Source organism: Microtus pennsylvanicus, chromosome 21 (genome assembly GCF_037038515.1).
Source record: "Microtus pennsylvanicus isolate mMicPen1 chromosome 21, mMicPen1.hap1, whole genome shotgun sequence".
Classification (NCBI taxonomy): Eukaryota; Metazoa; Chordata; class Mammalia; order Rodentia; family Cricetidae; genus Microtus; species Microtus pennsylvanicus.
In genome coordinates, this window is record NC_134599.1 from 22,677,058 (window position 1) to 22,693,627 (window position 16,570).

The window sequence follows — 16,570 nt, forward strand, 5'->3', positions numbered from 1 at the left end:
ATTGCAATACTGTTTGGCCATACTGTTCAGTTTAAGCGTATTCACATACTCCTACAATTGTTCTAGCTTGCTTTAACTGTCAACTTGACAGCCAGGAGTCATCTGAAAGGAGATGCTTCAACTGAGGGATTGTCTAGTTCAAACCGGCCTATGGGCATATCTGCGGGGGACTGTCTTGATTACCAATTGATACAGGAGGGTACAGATCATGATGGACCATGCCACTCCTGGTCCGTGGTTCTAAAAACAAGCAAGCTGAGGAGGCCATGGAATACAAACCAGTAAGCAGCATCCCTCATGTCTGCTTTAGTTCATGCCTCAGTCCCTGGCCTGACTCCACACAGTCAAGACAGTTACCTGCAAATGTGAGATGAAATAAAGTCAAGGTCCAAGGGGTCCTGGGCTGAAGACAAAAACTACCTAAACATGAACCTGTGAGACCACAGAGAATAAACCAGCAAGCAGCATTTATCCATGGTTTACTTCAGGTTACTTCATGAGTTCCTGCCCTGACTTGCTTCAATAGTGCACTGGAAATACAAGTCGAATAAACCCTTTTTTCTCTTCTCTTAAACTGCTTCTGGTCAAAGTGTTTTATCACAACAACAGAAGAAACCTAGATTAACTGTGTAAGCATTAACCATAAGAAAGCTGATCTGGTAACAGGTCACACCACCCTGAGCACACCCACTCCCACTGATCTCAGAAGCTATGCAGTGGTGCAGCACACCTAGGGGATAGGAGGCTTGTACTTTCTGGAAAAAGACAAAATGAAACAATCAATGAGTGAAACCAAAAGGGTGGGGACTTAAAATTTTCAACAGGGCTTTAGGAATATTTAGAAATTGTAAAAAAGAAAATCAACACAGATGTTACAATCCAACTTTATCTAATTACAACTAGTGAGCATCCAATCACACAATTAAAAAGATACAATATTTCCAAAAGACTATGGAAGCTCACAGAAACTATATAATAAACCATAAATGAGTCTATTGCATGCTATCAGGAACCAAGAGAAAAAAACAGATGCAAAGTTTCCTAAATTTATTTGACCATAAATTTTTGAAGCAAAAGGAATCTCAAGTCCTACTGTTTCTCAAAACACTGAAGAAAGCTGCCTTCACTGATTCTTAACATTCCTTCCTACTTTTCCTTCAAACTGTAACAAAATACAGGAATCAATAAAAATTTCCTTGCCTTGATCATCAGTCAGAATTAGTCAATCTTCTGAAGTACAAGCAAAAGCCCTAAAACAAGAATAAGCTTAACATATCAGGAAATGGCTGGGAGGCCAGAATGGCTAAAACAGTACAAAAGAAGAAAAAGTGTAGAATACAAAAATCACAAAGGTAAGCTGAGATCACAGCACAGATGACTGTGCATCTTGGTAAGTTTTAATGTGATTTTAAGAAAATATTACCTGGAGCTGGGCAGTGGTAGCGCAGGCCTTTTATCCCAGCACTCAGGAGGCAGAGGTAGGGGGGAATTGCTGTGAGTTTGAGGCCAGCCTGGTCTACAGAGCAAGTTCCAGGATAGCCAGGAATGTTACACAGAGAAACTCTGTCTCAACAAAACAAAAACAAAAGCAAAATAGTATCTGATTTATTTTTTTTCACTTTTAAAATTTATTCAAATGTAGTATAAAGTATATTTAAAAAAATTCTGGTAAACATTTCAGTTATATACTATAGAAGGAACAGCGGGCAGGCCTGAAATTAACTCCTTCATCAATATTTTTTTTAAAAGTTAAATACATTAATTGTGAAGTTCACATCTAGTCAAAGACACTAGCCACCTACTCCACTTCTTCTCTGGTATGACTCTTGTTCATATTCTCTGCAGTTATAAAAACAGTTCGTTAAAAATTAAGACAAGACACTAGTGGGGTTAAGAGAACCACAGACTTGTGTAAGCAAGCCCCCATTAAGTTCATACAAACACCCTGCTATCACAAATTTACTAATTTACAAATTTACTAATTGTAAAATATAAATTCCAGGAATTTACAAATTGTGATATGTACCATCACCCAAGATTTAAACTCAAATTTTAAAAATTCTTCTATCACCCCTGAGCCACACACACACGCCTGTGGCTTTTGCTTTAAAAGGGGTTACTCTCTCTGTTCTGGGTCATGGTGTCAGAACCCAACCTGCCCGTGGTCCTAACTAGTTAGAAGTCCTTGTACCACACGATGATGGTAGACATGGGAGGATCAGAAGTTCAAAGTCATCCTCAGTCACACAATCAGTTGAAGATTAGTCTTGGCTAAATGAGTTGGAATTGTGGGAGTTGGAAAATTAAAAACATGGCTCAAGTGGTAAAGGTGCTTGCTGCCGAACCTGACAACCAGAGTTCAATCCTCAGAACACACAGAGTGAAAGGAGAGAACCAGTTGTTACCTGACCAAGTATGGTATGCTTTCTTATTTTCTCTCATTTTTGATATTTTGTAATTCAAGGTATTTATTTTACAATTATAAAAATTATTTTTAAAAAACATTTACTTTACAATGATAAAGATGCTTACTAGCCTACTAGCAGGCAGTGCTGGTGCATGCCTTTGATCCCAGTGGATCTCTGTGAGTTCAAGGCCAGTCTAATCAACAGAGTTCCAGGACAGCCAGAGCAACACAGAAAAACCCTGTCTTGGGGGGAAAAAAAAGAAGGAGGAGGAGGAGGAGGAGGAGGAGGAGGAGGAGGAGGAGGAGGAGGAGGAGGAGGAGGAGGAGGAGGAGGAGGAGGAGGAGGAAGAAGAAGAAGAAGAAGAAGAAGAAGAAGAAGAAGAAGAAGAAGAAGAAGAAGAAGAAGAAGAAGAAGAAGAAGAAGAAATAAAATAAGTAAAGATGCTTACTGATTCCAAATAGTTCAAACTTCTAAGCTCATATTTTTCTAAAAGTGTGACTCATAAAATGACATCTCCTACAAGTCCTGTTTCTCACCTCTAAAATGGCAGGCCAGGAGTGATCAAAGCCTGGCTGTCTCAACTGTCCTAGACCTAATAATAAGATTATTATTAGCTAAAATTTTTAACATACAAGCATGTTTTATAAGCTATAAATGATATACAAGTCCAAGTTAGGTGCCCACAATATACTGTAGAAATATTTTAAATGAAACAGAGAAATTTCTGTGTCAGGGGCACCTAGCTCACCAAAGCTCTCTGGCCCTAACAATAAATTTATTTTTATAGTCAAACCGGCTCTTCCACTTACTTGTTACACCTTAAACAGGTTACTCAATCTCTCTCTGAGTCATATCTATAAATGGATATAATAGCAACTTGGTAGAATAATGTTGTAGGTTACAGATTATACACATATACATGTGGCATGCCTGTGAGACATCTAATGAAGGGTGTCTTAAGGATTATTTCATTATTTTTAATTTTCCCATGAAGGTCAGGAGTTGAATCCTCTGGACCTAGAGTTACAGGTGGTTGTGGGTGCTGGGAATCCAAATCTGGTCCTCTGAGAGAGCAGTACACATTCTTCACCACTTAACTATCTCTCCAGTTCCAGGATTTATTTTAGTGTGTGTATGTGTGTGTGCACGTACGCGCCTGTGTGAGTTTAAGTACACTCCTGGAATTGGAGAGGCAGGCAGTTGTGAACCACCCAATATAGGAACTCTGTCCTCTTCAAGAAAAGTATGTGATGCTGGCCTTCGATAGTGGAGTACACCTTTAGCCGTGGTAGGCAGGGCTACACAGAGAAACCCTGTGTTGAGAAAGGAAAAAGAAAAGCTGCTGAACCGTCTTCCCAGCCCCATGAAGACTTCTAAAGATTCATTTTTTATTTTATGTGTATGAGTGTATGTGCCTGATGCCTGCAGAGGCTAGAAGGTGTCAGATCCCTGAACTATAGTTATAGACAGTTGTAATCTGCCACATGGATGCCAGAAACCAAACCAAGGTTCTCTACAAGAGCAGCGAGTACTCTTAACCACTGAGCCATCTCTCCAGGCCCAGGACATTTTTTTACTTTTTTTTTAATGAGTATGGGTATTTTGCTTATATGTATATCTACACAAACCATGTGCATGTCTGGTGGCCACGGAGACCAGAAGACAACATTGGATCCCCAAGAACTAAAGTTACAAATGGTTAGGTACCATCATAACGGTGCTATGACTCAGACCCAGGTCTTCTGGAAAAGCAAAAAATGTGCTTAACCATCAATCGCTCTCTCCAAACCCTCAATGACATTTGTATTTTATTCTGTTGTCATTCGTGTCCTCTTCAGACAGACAACACCACAGAGAAGATGACGAGGAACTATTCCACTGAGATAGAAATGACTGTGTTCACTTAAAACCTGCATGCAGAGGGATAAGAAGGAGAAGGAGAAAGAACTGCAATAGCCAAGCAACAACAGCAGTCTGTTATTATAAGTCTTGCTTGCCTGCTCTTCTCTAAGGTGAAATAATAGGACAAAATTAAAGAAAAAATAAATACATACAAGAGTTTACTATGGATGGAAAGATGGCTCAACGGCCTGATTCCCAGCACCCACATGGGGACTTTAACTAACTATCTGTAACTCCAGTTTCAGTTTCAGGGAATCCAATGCCCTCTTTCAAGTTCTGTGAGCCCTGGGCACACAATGCAGACAAAATACCTATACACATAAAATAAGAATAAAGATTGCCTGCTGGGAGGTAGTGGCACACACCTTTAATCCCAGCACTGGGAGGCAGAGGCAGGCAGATCTCTAAATTCAAGGCCAGCCTGACCTACAGAGTGAGTTTCCAGAGCTACACATAGAGTCAGGCATGGTAGCACATACCTTTAATCCCATCAGTTGGTGAAAAAAAAATTTTTTTTCAAAACTTATTTTTAAAAAGTCACTTTAAAACTGAACATCTGAGGGAGATGAAGAGATGTCTCAGCGGTTAAGAGCATTGGCTGTTCTTCTAGAGGTTCTGAATTCAATTCCCAGCAACCACATGGTGGTTCACAACCATCTGTAAATGAGATATGGTGCCCACTTCTGGCCTGTAGTAATACATGCAGACAGAATACTGTATACATGATAAATAAATATTTTTTAAAAAACTGAAAATTTAGCCAGGTGGGGGCACACAGACCCACACTTAGGAGGCAGAGGCAGACAAATCTTTGGGCCAGCCTGGTCTAAAAAAAAAAAAGTTCTAGGATAGTAAGAGATGTTACACAGAGAAACCCTGTCTCTGAGGGGGGAAAAAGAATATTTGTCTTTTCAAAGAAAAAACATTTAAGAAGCTCTTACATTTTTTTCACACATCAAAGTATCTAAGTCAGTCATGGTTGTATAATACTAACATTAGAAGTCAAGACAAGTGGCCAACATAGTCACTTCAAGGCTAGTCTAGCCTACCAAGTGAGACCCTGTCTCAAAAAACTAAAAATCCAACCAACAAAAAAAGGTATTTTAGGAACTGGAGTTGCAGCTCAGCAATTAAGAGCACTTGCTACCTAATCAGAACTGAAATTCTGATCCCAGCATCCACAAAACAAGTGGGGTTTCTTGTGATGCACTTAACTCCAGCTGCAAGGAGGGTAGGGACAGTAAGAATGCTGGGCTTGTTGGCTGCCAGCCTAGCTGGGAAAGCCCCCTGGGGTTCAAGGACTGATCCTGCCTCAAAGAAAACAGGTAGAGATTGACAGGGAAGGGCACTCCGTGCCTTCTTCTGGCCTCTATAAACACACCACACACAGACCTGAACCCAAAGACATATGTATACACACCAGACACATATACAAACAAATTTATTTTTTTAATATAATGTTGGGGCTTGAGAGCTGGCTCAGAGTTTAAAAGAGCATTCTATCCACTCCTTCACAGAACCCAAGTTCAAGTCCCAGCATCCACATTAAGCAGATCACAACTACCTGTAACTCTAGCTCTAGAGAGATCCAATATCTCTATGGACATCTGCATTCACATGCAGACACACACAACTTAAAATAATAAAATTAAAACATTACAAAAACACACACAATTATGATTCTCTACAACTCAAGGTAAATGCCAAAAGAAAAAAAAATTAGCTTGGACTTAGCTTAGGTTTGTTTCTAATAGCTCTTCTATTAGCTTAAATTAACCCATTTCTATCCATCTATGTGCTGTCCTGAGGCTCTTTTACCTCATCTACTCATTGTCCATCCTGCTTCCCAGCTTCCTCGGAGTCTGGCTGGCCCCTTTTCACTCTGCCCACCAACGCTGCCTATCCCTCCTCTGCCTAGCTATTGGCAGTTCAGCTTTTTATTTGGCCCATCAGGTGCCTTAGGCAGGCAAGGTGAAACAAGTGTAACACATCTTTCTGTAGTTAAACAAATGCACCATAAACAAATGCAACATATCTATATAGTTCAACAATTCTGTAACGCAAATGCAACACATCTTTACATATTTAAACAAATATTCTATTCTACAACACAGCACAAATACAAGAATCTAGAACAACAAACTCTCATGCAGAATTGATATGCAAATTTGCTTCAGACGGTTCTACTGAAACAGTATGTATACACCATACCCTAGTAATTCTCTCAATTAGATAACTGGAAAAAGCATAAATACATCCATCCAAAACAAATATAAAAGTATAAAAGTATACACAGCAGAAAAAAAATATTTAAAATTGAAATGTCCATCAGTAATAGAATGGATAAAAGAAGTCATATTCACATGATGTAGGAATGAGAATAAGTTTATCTCACAACTGCAAAGTTGAGCAAAAGAATTTCAACAGTGTTGGAGCCTTCATGAAGACTTAGCTGTCCTTTTGTCCTTCTCCTGGGAATTATCCTGACTTTAATCTAATCTTCAACCTGTGGGGGCTTTCAGATGGTTCGAGCCCACCAGGTTCCTAAGGAGGCCCCTGCCACTTCTTTTGGTCTCAAACTCTTTATCCCCACCCTCAAAGCCTTCTAGGCTGAAGCAGACTCAGGACTTGGGATGAAGTGCTTAGGTTGAGATGAAATGAGGCTGTCTGCCTGTGACTCACTGACCACTTAGAACCTCCCTGGACTTGTGACCTCACCCTTGTGGCATCCTCACTGCCGTCCTGTGAAGGCCTTCCCTTCCTAAGAACACCAACTGGCACTGCCACTAGGCTGTTTCTGCCATGCCCAGGACACAGTGAGGACAAGGACCCACTAGGGAAAGCAGTGTCCTAAGCTGGATTTGAAGCTGCTGTCTGGCCGGTAGTCATGTCCCAAAGTGGGATGTGTTGTTCTGAGAAGTGCTGTGAGCCAAGAGACTAGAATGGACTGGAAGGGTTGGCCATGCTCTTCCCATGTCTCCTAGAGCTGCACTAGTATACTGTGTGCCCCATTGCCTGAGCTGGCCCTAGCCAGCAAGGTCAATGGTACCTGCAGAACAGTAAGGTGAACCCCACTTGTTTCCAGCTCAGGTAGTCCTTGTCAAAGTATGAGAAACTCACCAGAGCAGCCAGTGACAGTACAGAGCAGATGGGCCAGTGTAAGCAAGGGGGATGAGAGTATTTCAGATTGCTGCAATGGGCCCTGAGCAGCCTGCCTCAGCTGCTGAGGGTTTCCCTAGCAGGAAATAGTTTCAAGTCAAAAAGAAAAAAAAAAGGAAAAAAGAAAAAAAAATTGAAGAAAAGAAACTCGATAAACACACTCCACAAATGTTGGGTAAACTATCACTCCTGTGTTGGGTGCACATCAGAGGACTGTGTCTGTCTGGAGAAAGCTCACCTAGCAATACACTTCTTTTCTTCACAAGTCATACATTTTGGGAAGGTGTTTGAGACAGGGTCTCACTATGTAGCTCCAATTGTTCTGAACTCCCTCTGTAGACCAGGCTGGCCTCAAACACAGAAATCCATCTGCCTCTGCCTCCCAATGTGCAACACCATGCCCAACCATCATTTGTATTTTATATTTAACATTAAATGGGTTCACCAGTGGTACCACCTATACTATGCTCAAAACACCTGGCCAGTCCTATGTCATTTTCACTGATCTTTAGAATTGAAACATCAGTATCTCTATGAATACATCTACTGTCAATACTCACTACTTGCTAATTTGCCCACTATACTAGTTACTGTCTCATTACTCTGACAAGACACCTGACAACAAGCAACTAATGGAAGGGTTGAGTTTAGCTCACAGGTGTAGGGACACTTTATCAGAGCCAGGTGCTGGCAGCAGCTGCTCACATTGCATTCCCCAGTCAGGAAGCAGACAGCAACAAACAGGCACTCAGCACTCACCTTTTCATGTTGTACAGACCCCCAGCACCAGCCTGGCACAGCCCACATTTAAGGTGGGGTCTTCCCACTTCAAGGAACCCAACCTAGACAATCCTTCAAGGACATGCCCAAAGGCTTGTCTCTTCAGTGAATCTAGATCCTGCCGAGCTGACAATCAACACTAAATATCATATTAGTTAACTACCAAGCACTATGAACATTCATTTATGTAAAGGTTTGCTGAGAATCTATGTAAAAATCTGTGCTTTAGGCCACTGACATGGCTAGGCATCCAAATTTTGTCAACTTGAGTTTGGTTCCCAGGACACGCGTGCTAGAAAAATAAATTCCCACAAGTTGTCATCTTCCCTCCCTACATCCTTCAAGGCATGCATGCCTATACACATGTACGCACCTGTATACAAACTAAATAAAATGCACTGGGCAGTAATGGCGCACGCCTTTAATCCCAGCACTCATGAGGTAGAGGCAGACAGATCTCTAAACTCAAGGCCAGCCTGCTCTACTAAAACTAGTTCCAGAACAGGCTCCAAAGCTACAGAGAAACCCTGGCTCGAAAAAACAAACAAACTAAACTAAATAAAATACAATAATGAAATAAAAAAAACTGTGGTAGGCTATTTGTATCATTAAAGCAATTTCCTTGCTTTAAGGGGTGATAACCTTATATATAAATAATAAAAGTACAAAGACACACTCTTGGTGCCACAGGGACATAAACATCAAAAAAGGCAAAACATAAAGTAAATTCTCTCTTGGAGGTATAAACACCCCCTAAATGATGAGTAGAAACTATCCTGTTAAGGGCATTTCCACACAAGGAGCAGTCTGAGCAAAAGGCACAGAGCTAAGAAACAGCATGCTATATTTCAGGAAGCAATGAACAGCTGCTAAATGTTGCTTGAGGCTTAGTAACACCAAGATGGACCACTATGGAGGGGAGCTGTCAAGACAGGGAAAGAAGATAGTAATCAAAAGACTTACTTCAGCCTCATCCAGAAGACATGGGTCAGGAAAGAAATGATCAAACAGGAAACAATGTAGAGGTGGAATTAAAGACATAAGGCTGGAAAAAAACGTCTAGCTAGCAGGCAATGTTAGTTGTCCCTACAGAAAATATAAGAGACAAAACAATAAAACAACAACTATACCCAGATGGGAGTAAATTCCAGTACTCCAAGAGGCAGAGGCAGGAAGATCTCTATGAGTTTCCAGAACAGCCTGGTCTACATAGCAAGTTCCAGAACAGCCATGACGATATAGAGACCTTGTCTTAAATGAGGGGGAAGAAAAGCCATTGCTAACCTGAAGAAAAACTATATATACAAAATACTGTGGCCTTTACTCCTAGCACTTTGGAGGTAGAGGCAGGTGGATCTCTGCATTAGAAGACAGCGAGGTCTACTGGACAGTCAGAGATAAGATACACTGAGAAACCCTATCTTGAAAAACCACCAGTCACACTAACCATTAACCTACCCTAGTGTAAGCAGATTTTCTTTTTGTAAAGGGTCAAATAGTAAACATTTCAGCTTTATGCTCCAAGTACAATCTTACTTTTGTTTGTTTTAAGACAGGATCTCTCTGTGCAGTCCTGGCTTTCCAAGAAAGAACTCAATATGTAGACCAGGTTGGCCTAGAACTCAGAGATCCATCCAACCGCCTCTGGCACAACTAGCTCCTTTTTTTTTTTTTTTGGGTTTTTCGAGACAGGGTTTCTGTAGCTTTTGGAACCTATCGTGAAACTCTCTCTGTAGACCACGCTGGCCTCGAACTCACAGAGATTCTGTCTCCCACTTGCTGGGATTAAAAGCGTGCACTACCACCGCCTAGCCTTCTTTTTGCTTTTTAAGCAACCACTTAGAAAATAAAGCATCCAATTCCAGTGGGGATTCAATCACTCCAGCTTCAGAGGGCACCTGCACTCACATGCACATAGCCTTACACAGACACAAAGATAATTAAATATAATTAAAATACATCTTTTAAAAAAAACTTAGCTAATGAACTTTCTTTCAAGGTTTACAGAGTGCACTTGGGATGTGAGCCATTGTTAGTTTGCTGATCCTTGTTGGTAAGGAAATGAGGATTAACCTTCCTATGAGATTAGCTTTCCTAAAATGACACTTGCACTGTATTAATACCCTACTCTAAAATCTCCATAGGTGCTCCCTGCATAATACATACAATTCCGATAGTGCCTAACATTCACAGGCATTTCCAGCTCCAATCTACTATCCCAGGCATTCAAACCAAACCTTAAGAACTGCCCATTCTTACTAAATTGGACTACTTACACTTACCTGCTTCTGTAGATGTGTTGTTTCCCAACCCAGTGTTCTTTTCTCCTGTTTCTAACTTGACTAAATATCCTTCTTTCAGAGCACAATTAAAATCCTACCCCTCCTCAAGGGTGCATGACTCCACCCTCCTCAAAACTTCCAAATGCACTATCTCAATTTAACAGATATTTAATCGCTGCTCTGTAGCTATAATTTACTTCAAATATATTCTAGTAATGAACTATAGAAATTATCCCTGAAAGTATAATCTTTTAAATAAATCCTAAATTCATTGAGGGCAGGCAGCAGTTTACACCACCCTCAGTCAACGGATCGAACAACATACAACAAAAAGTAAGATAAAGACATAGGTATGAATATAAGTAATAATGTACAACCTTTTTTCTGAAATAGCTAGTTAACTGAATCAATAAACGAATATTCTTCCATTACATGGGTACAACCTGAATACTAGACAAGACATAAAATGACAATCAATACATATTTCCTCGGTTCTTTTGTTTCTTTTATTATTATTTTGTGTGTGTGTGTGTGTGTGACAAGGTTTCTCTGAGTAGCCTTGGCTATCCTGGAACTCACAGAGATCCATCTGCGTCCCAAGTGCTGGAACTAAAGGCATACACCACCACCACCCAGTAAATGCCTCAGTTCTTTATGGACTAGCTGACTAGAGAAACAATAGCAGAATGTGAGAAAAACTCCCCAATAGTAGGTCATTAGGTCAACATAGGTACACTATCTTCACACTACAGGTACAAGTTATCAGACCAAGTTATCCTTTGTTTTTAGGATACAAATTGGGCTTCTAAAACTAAACTGCTTGAAGTTTTTACCTTAATTTCCTCAATATTAGACAAATTAAAAAAGTTTCAAACACTCCAAGAAGTCATACATCTGAACTCCAGTAAGGTATTATGAAGTCCACCCAGATTTTACGGAAGAATATAATTACCTATATCAACACTTTTAAGGAAGTATCTATAGTCAGGATTTTTTTGAACCAGATTAAAGGTTACATCTTGTGTTTGAACATTAAGGAATTCTAAAATCAAGTGTCAACTGCGCCCAATTTTACTGCCAATATACATGTTTAGCATCTAAAACAATTCTCTCTGGAATATTTGCCCACATTCTAATGTAAATTACAACAAAGGTTTACAACATTTGTAACAAATGAAAAGTGGGTGGCGCAGGCCTTTGATCCAGAACTTGGGAGGCAGAGGCAGGCAGATCTCTGTGAGTTCACGGCCAGCCTGGTCTACAGAGCTCAGCAAGGGCTACACAGAGAAACCCTGTCTCAAAAAACAAAAATACAGCTGCTGGGCAGTGGTGGCCCAGGCCTTTAATCTTAACCAGCACTAGCGGAAGCAGAGGCAAATAGACCTCTGTTAGTTCAAGGCCAGCCTGGTCTACAAGACCTAGTTCCAGGGCAGCTAGGAATGTTACACAGAGAAACCCTGTCCCGAAAAAAACAAACAAACAAAAGTATACAAAAACACACTGAATAAATGTCAAAAGATTGCCATGATATAAAAAAATGTGACTAATTCTCCAAAACATGGGGGTGGGGGTGGGGTAGACAATGACACTTAACTTATAAGCCTGCTGTTTAATAAATAATAATATTAATTTGGTTTTGGGTGATTTTTTTGTTTTTTGGGTTTGTTTTTGGTTTTTTTGTTTTGGTTTGTTTTCTTTTTGTTTGTTTGGTTTTTGTTTTTCAAGACAGGGTTCCTCCGTACCCTTGGCTGTACCCTTGGCTGTTCCGGAACTCGCTTTGTAGACCTTGAAAGCAGAAGAGATTCACCTGCCTCTGCCTCCCCAGTGCCGGGGATTAAGGGCGTGGTCCAGCCAATAGTGCCTGGATTTAAAAGGGACAGACTCGGGAAGGAGCCAGAAATCCTGCTTGATTCCTATTTCACCACTGGCCTAGTCTTGGGTGCAGCACTAAATGTCTCTGTTTCCCCATACACTGACACAAGAACAGCTTAACTGACATTTTCAGGTTGTGAGAACTGATTCCAAGTGTCTGAAGTACTTCAGGAGCACGAAGGGAACCACGCTGTAGGCATAAAAGGTCATACTTAATGCGAAAACTGCAGCTACCTGTTAGCAGCAGTTCCAAACTCAACCGTAATTCTTTTGTGTCTTAGAAGGGGGGCATGTACTTCAGGAGCTGGTTGAACTGTCTCAGAGAAGACAAATAACTACTTTCCAAAAAAGAAAAAAAAAACTCGTGTCGCTATCCAACCCTAGTACTAGCGAAGGAAAACAAAGTTCAGAGCCGGTTGTTGATAAACCTAGCTAGACTAGAGACCGGCAGGAATCATGGAGGAACTTTTCTTTGTTACCATACCAGAAATGTGACCCCTAAAAATAATCTCAAAAAGCAATCCTTGTCACTAGAGTTGTACTAATGGGAAACGGCCCTCGCCTTTCTTACCTAAAGAACTGCACATGGTGGTTGTTAAGAGGCTGCAGCCAAGACTTAGGGAGAATTCTCTCAAAACCTAAGCTAACTGGACAGGTAGTCCAGCACTCAGTGCTGAGCGCTGGGTACTGAAGAGGGTTGCTCGGGAAAAGTGCTGATCCATCTCCAGCTGCCCCTGGATGACAGTAACAATGCAAACACTGACAAAAGAGCTAGGAGGCCACCCAGAGCCCCTTGCCTGGCAGCACCTCTGCCCGAGCCTCCACATACAAAGCGACAAATCCCCGAGAGGCCCTCGGCTGACAGATCTTCCAAGCGAGACCTAGCGTGGCAACATGCGGTGGGGGAGAAAAGTACGGCTTGTCACTCCTTCCAGGGGCGCGGGGTGCCCCGAAGGTGAGGGCAAAGCCTTCGGTCCTCTCGGTCAGTCCCCAACCCAGGGACCGCGCCGGCTCGTCCTTCCCCGCGGCAGCGGCCGTCCGCGAGGCTGGGAGCCCAGCAGCCCGCGCTCGTCCCGGTCCGGCCCGGCCGGCAACTACTCGCCCAACTCCGCGGGCGCCAGGCGGCCCGCCCGAGCGCCGGGTGGGGGAGGCGACACGGCCCGGCCCGTTCCCTCGGCACGCGGTCCGCGCTCGCCGCCCTCCGCCCGCGTCCCCGCCCGCCGGGCCCCAGCTGCCCAGCTCGACCGCCGGGCGGCCTGGCTCCCTACCTGAGGCGGTGTACCAGCTCCCGGCGTGGCTGGCTTCCCGGCAGACCACTCGGTTGGACATCTTGGTGCCTGTGCCGCCTATGGTGCACGAGGATGAATGAGGAGGAGGCGGCGGCGGCAGCGGCGGCGGCGGCTCCGCGAGGGGACGAGACGCCGCGGGCCCAGCCCAGGAGGAGGCGGCCGCGGGGAGGGGACCGGCCCGGCCCAGGAGGAGGAGGAGGAGGAGGAGGAAGAGGAGGAGATGGCAGCCGGGGCTGGCGGCGGTAACAATCACCACAAACTCCGCCGGCCGCCGGAAGATGGGGCCCACGGCGGATTCGCCCGAGCCTCGCGGCAGCCGCGGAATCGCCGCCGCTGCCCTGACAGGGCTGCTTCCGCGAGCCGCCCCCGGCCCCGCCGCGCGCGGCCTGCCGAGCCTCCCGCTGACCCCACCCCCGTGACTCCGCGCCCTCCCCCACCCGCCCCGCCCCCACCGCCAGGCCTCCCTCCTGCCGCGCGCCCGCCGGCCCCGCCCCGCGCCTCCGCCCGCCGAGCGGCGCGCTCAACGGCGGAAGCTGGCCGGGCTCCGAGCCATCCGGGGTCGGGCGGCCTCAGGCCAGGTGGCGGCGGTCGGTGCTAGTCCCTCCCCCTCCCCCGTACGGCCCGGGGCCGGGCCCTGAACCCGGGAAGCCCAGGCGTCCTTACTCTCCGCGCTACCGGGTCCGGCCCACTGAGCATGCCCAGCGCCGCGGCCGGGCCCGCCGAGGAGGCTCAGCGTGCACGCTCCGCTCTCCGGGGTTTAGCACCAGCAGAGGCTGGGGGCAGGGCGCGGGGCGCAGGACGCAGCCGCGAGGCGGGGAGAGCCCCTTCCCTCCCCACCCCCCACCCCCGAGTCGCCTGACTTGTCCCCGCGTGCCGCCGGCTCAGCACACACACACACACGCACGCACGCACGCGGTTGCTGCCCGCCAAGTCCGGCCGGGGTTCCCCCTGCCACTGCGTCCTTGGTGGATTCCCACCCTCGGAATATCGCCCAGGAATGCAAGTCTGGGGCCGCACCGTGAAGTTTCATTTGCTGAGACCAGAGTGCGGCGAAGCGGACCCGGGGAGGGAGTAGGGAAGCTGTAAAAATGCAGCCTTCGCTTCCCAGGCTCGTCCCTACCACCTAATAGTACCTTTGGCAGAGTTATATGTACTAATTGTATCTTAGCTGTAACTGCAGTGTGGCAAAGATCGTCTCAGTTATTTCCTACTGGGTGAAATGGGGCGGGGGGTTGACACTCGGGTAAGGCACACTACAAATGTCACCCCTTCACTTATTAAATCCCAGTATTCCACGTATGTGTCGGCAGCAAAGAATCCTTTTACAAGTTGGGTAGAAAGTGGGTTTGGCTTTGAAGTGCAGGATCTGAAGTGCAGGATTCCCAAACTAGGAAGTGTAACAGTTGCCCATTTCCCAGAAAGTATTTGGGACCGAAATCATACAACGGGTATGGGTATATCATAGTTTCACATGAAACTAGCTACTCAATACCCAAATACGGTGTTACTTAATACCCTAAAGAAAAGAGTTTTATTTGGTTGGGTTTTTTCGCCAGGTTCTCAGGTGTTGTCATGAGGAAAGCTCTGTAATAAATTTCAATGACAAGAAAAATGGTAGATTGCTTCTTTCTCCCAAGAGCTTGTGTTACTTAGCAAACGTAGCAGAAACCACACTAACGAATAAAATACAAGCTCTTGGGCTGAAGAAATGGCTCCAAGGTTAAAACACGTGCAGCTCATGCAGAGGACCTAAATTGACTCACAGCGCAGACATTGGACAGCTCCCAAACATCCCTTAGTCCAGTTCCAGAGGATTTGACGCCCTCTTCTGGCCGCCAAAGGCACCTACAATTACGTGCACATACCCCCACACAAATACACAATTAAATCTGTTTTTAAAGATCTCTAGAATGCTTCACTTTGTAGCCTTGACTGGCCTGGATAGAACACCCAGTGTAAACATGGCTGTCCTCTCTCTGCCTTTGGAGGGAGAGATGGGCAGCCAGATGCCACAACTGTTTTGGGACAGGATCTCCTATATACCCCATACACTTTTTTTTTTCTATTTTTGTTTTTTCGAGACAGGGTATCTCTGTGTAGCTTTGGAGCCTTGTCCTGGAACTCACTTTGTAGACCAGGCTGGCCTCAAACTCACAGAGATCGACCTGCGTCTGCCTCCTGAGTGCTAGGATTAAAAGCATGAGTCACCACCACCTGGCATAATTAAATTCTTTAATCCCAGCACTCTAGGAGCAGAAGCAGAAGGATCTGAGTTCCAGGACAGCCAAAGCTATGTAGAACCCTTACCTCAAAAAGGAAACAATGAATAAATTGTTAATGTAGCTCTAGTTGGCCTTGAACAATTAAGATCCACCTGCCTCTGCCTCCCAGTGTTGGGATTAAAAGTATGCACCACAGCGCATGGCCATTAAGGGGAATTACAGAAGACATCTGATTAACATTACCTGATTAACATCACCTTTGCACAGGCTCTTAACCTAAAGACAAGATTAATATGCTCCCAGTGCAGGGTTTCTCAACTTTAATACCACTCTTAGTTTGAACTGGGTGACTAAGAGGGAGAGATGGGCACATGGACTGTCCTGAACCTTCTGAGATTCGTAATATCCTGGGCTCTACCCTGTCAGCAGAATCCCACCTCACTCATTGCCCATACATAACCGAAGGGGGAAACTTGCCTCCCATTTGAGAACAAGAGTTCTAGTAATTGTGCCCCCTAGCTTTCATCACACTACTTTATCTCAACTTCTTCATGGGGGACAATAGGAATACACGCAAAATACAGAAATACTACGTTATTTCTTTTTAATTTCATATGTATAAATGTTTTGCCTGAATGTATGTAAGTGCATCTTGT

The 16,570-nt window shown here is 44.3% G+C and overlaps 1 protein-coding gene across 3 annotated transcripts in view; it reads right to left on the reverse strand.

Moving 5' to 3' along the window:
- Memo1 (mediator of cell motility 1) overlaps positions 1-14,480 on the reverse strand; it is an 87,512-nt gene extending 73,032 nt beyond the window's left edge. Inside the window, exons 1-2 of one of the 3 annotated variants that reach the window (XM_075955538.1) lie at positions 14,356-14,480; positions 13,672-13,749 (exon numbers count right to left, since the gene is read on the reverse strand). In XM_075955538.1, coding sequence (XP_075811653.1) covers positions 13,672-13,732 — 61 coding nt within the window. In that variant the 5' untranslated portion in view covers positions 13,733-13,749; positions 14,356-14,480. Of the gene's footprint in view, positions 1-13,671; positions 13,805-14,355 lie in introns of those variants that run through there. The other 2 variants (XM_075955540.1, XM_075955539.1) reach the window with 2 other exon arrangements.
- Positions 14,481-16,570: the final 2,090 nt, after the last annotated feature.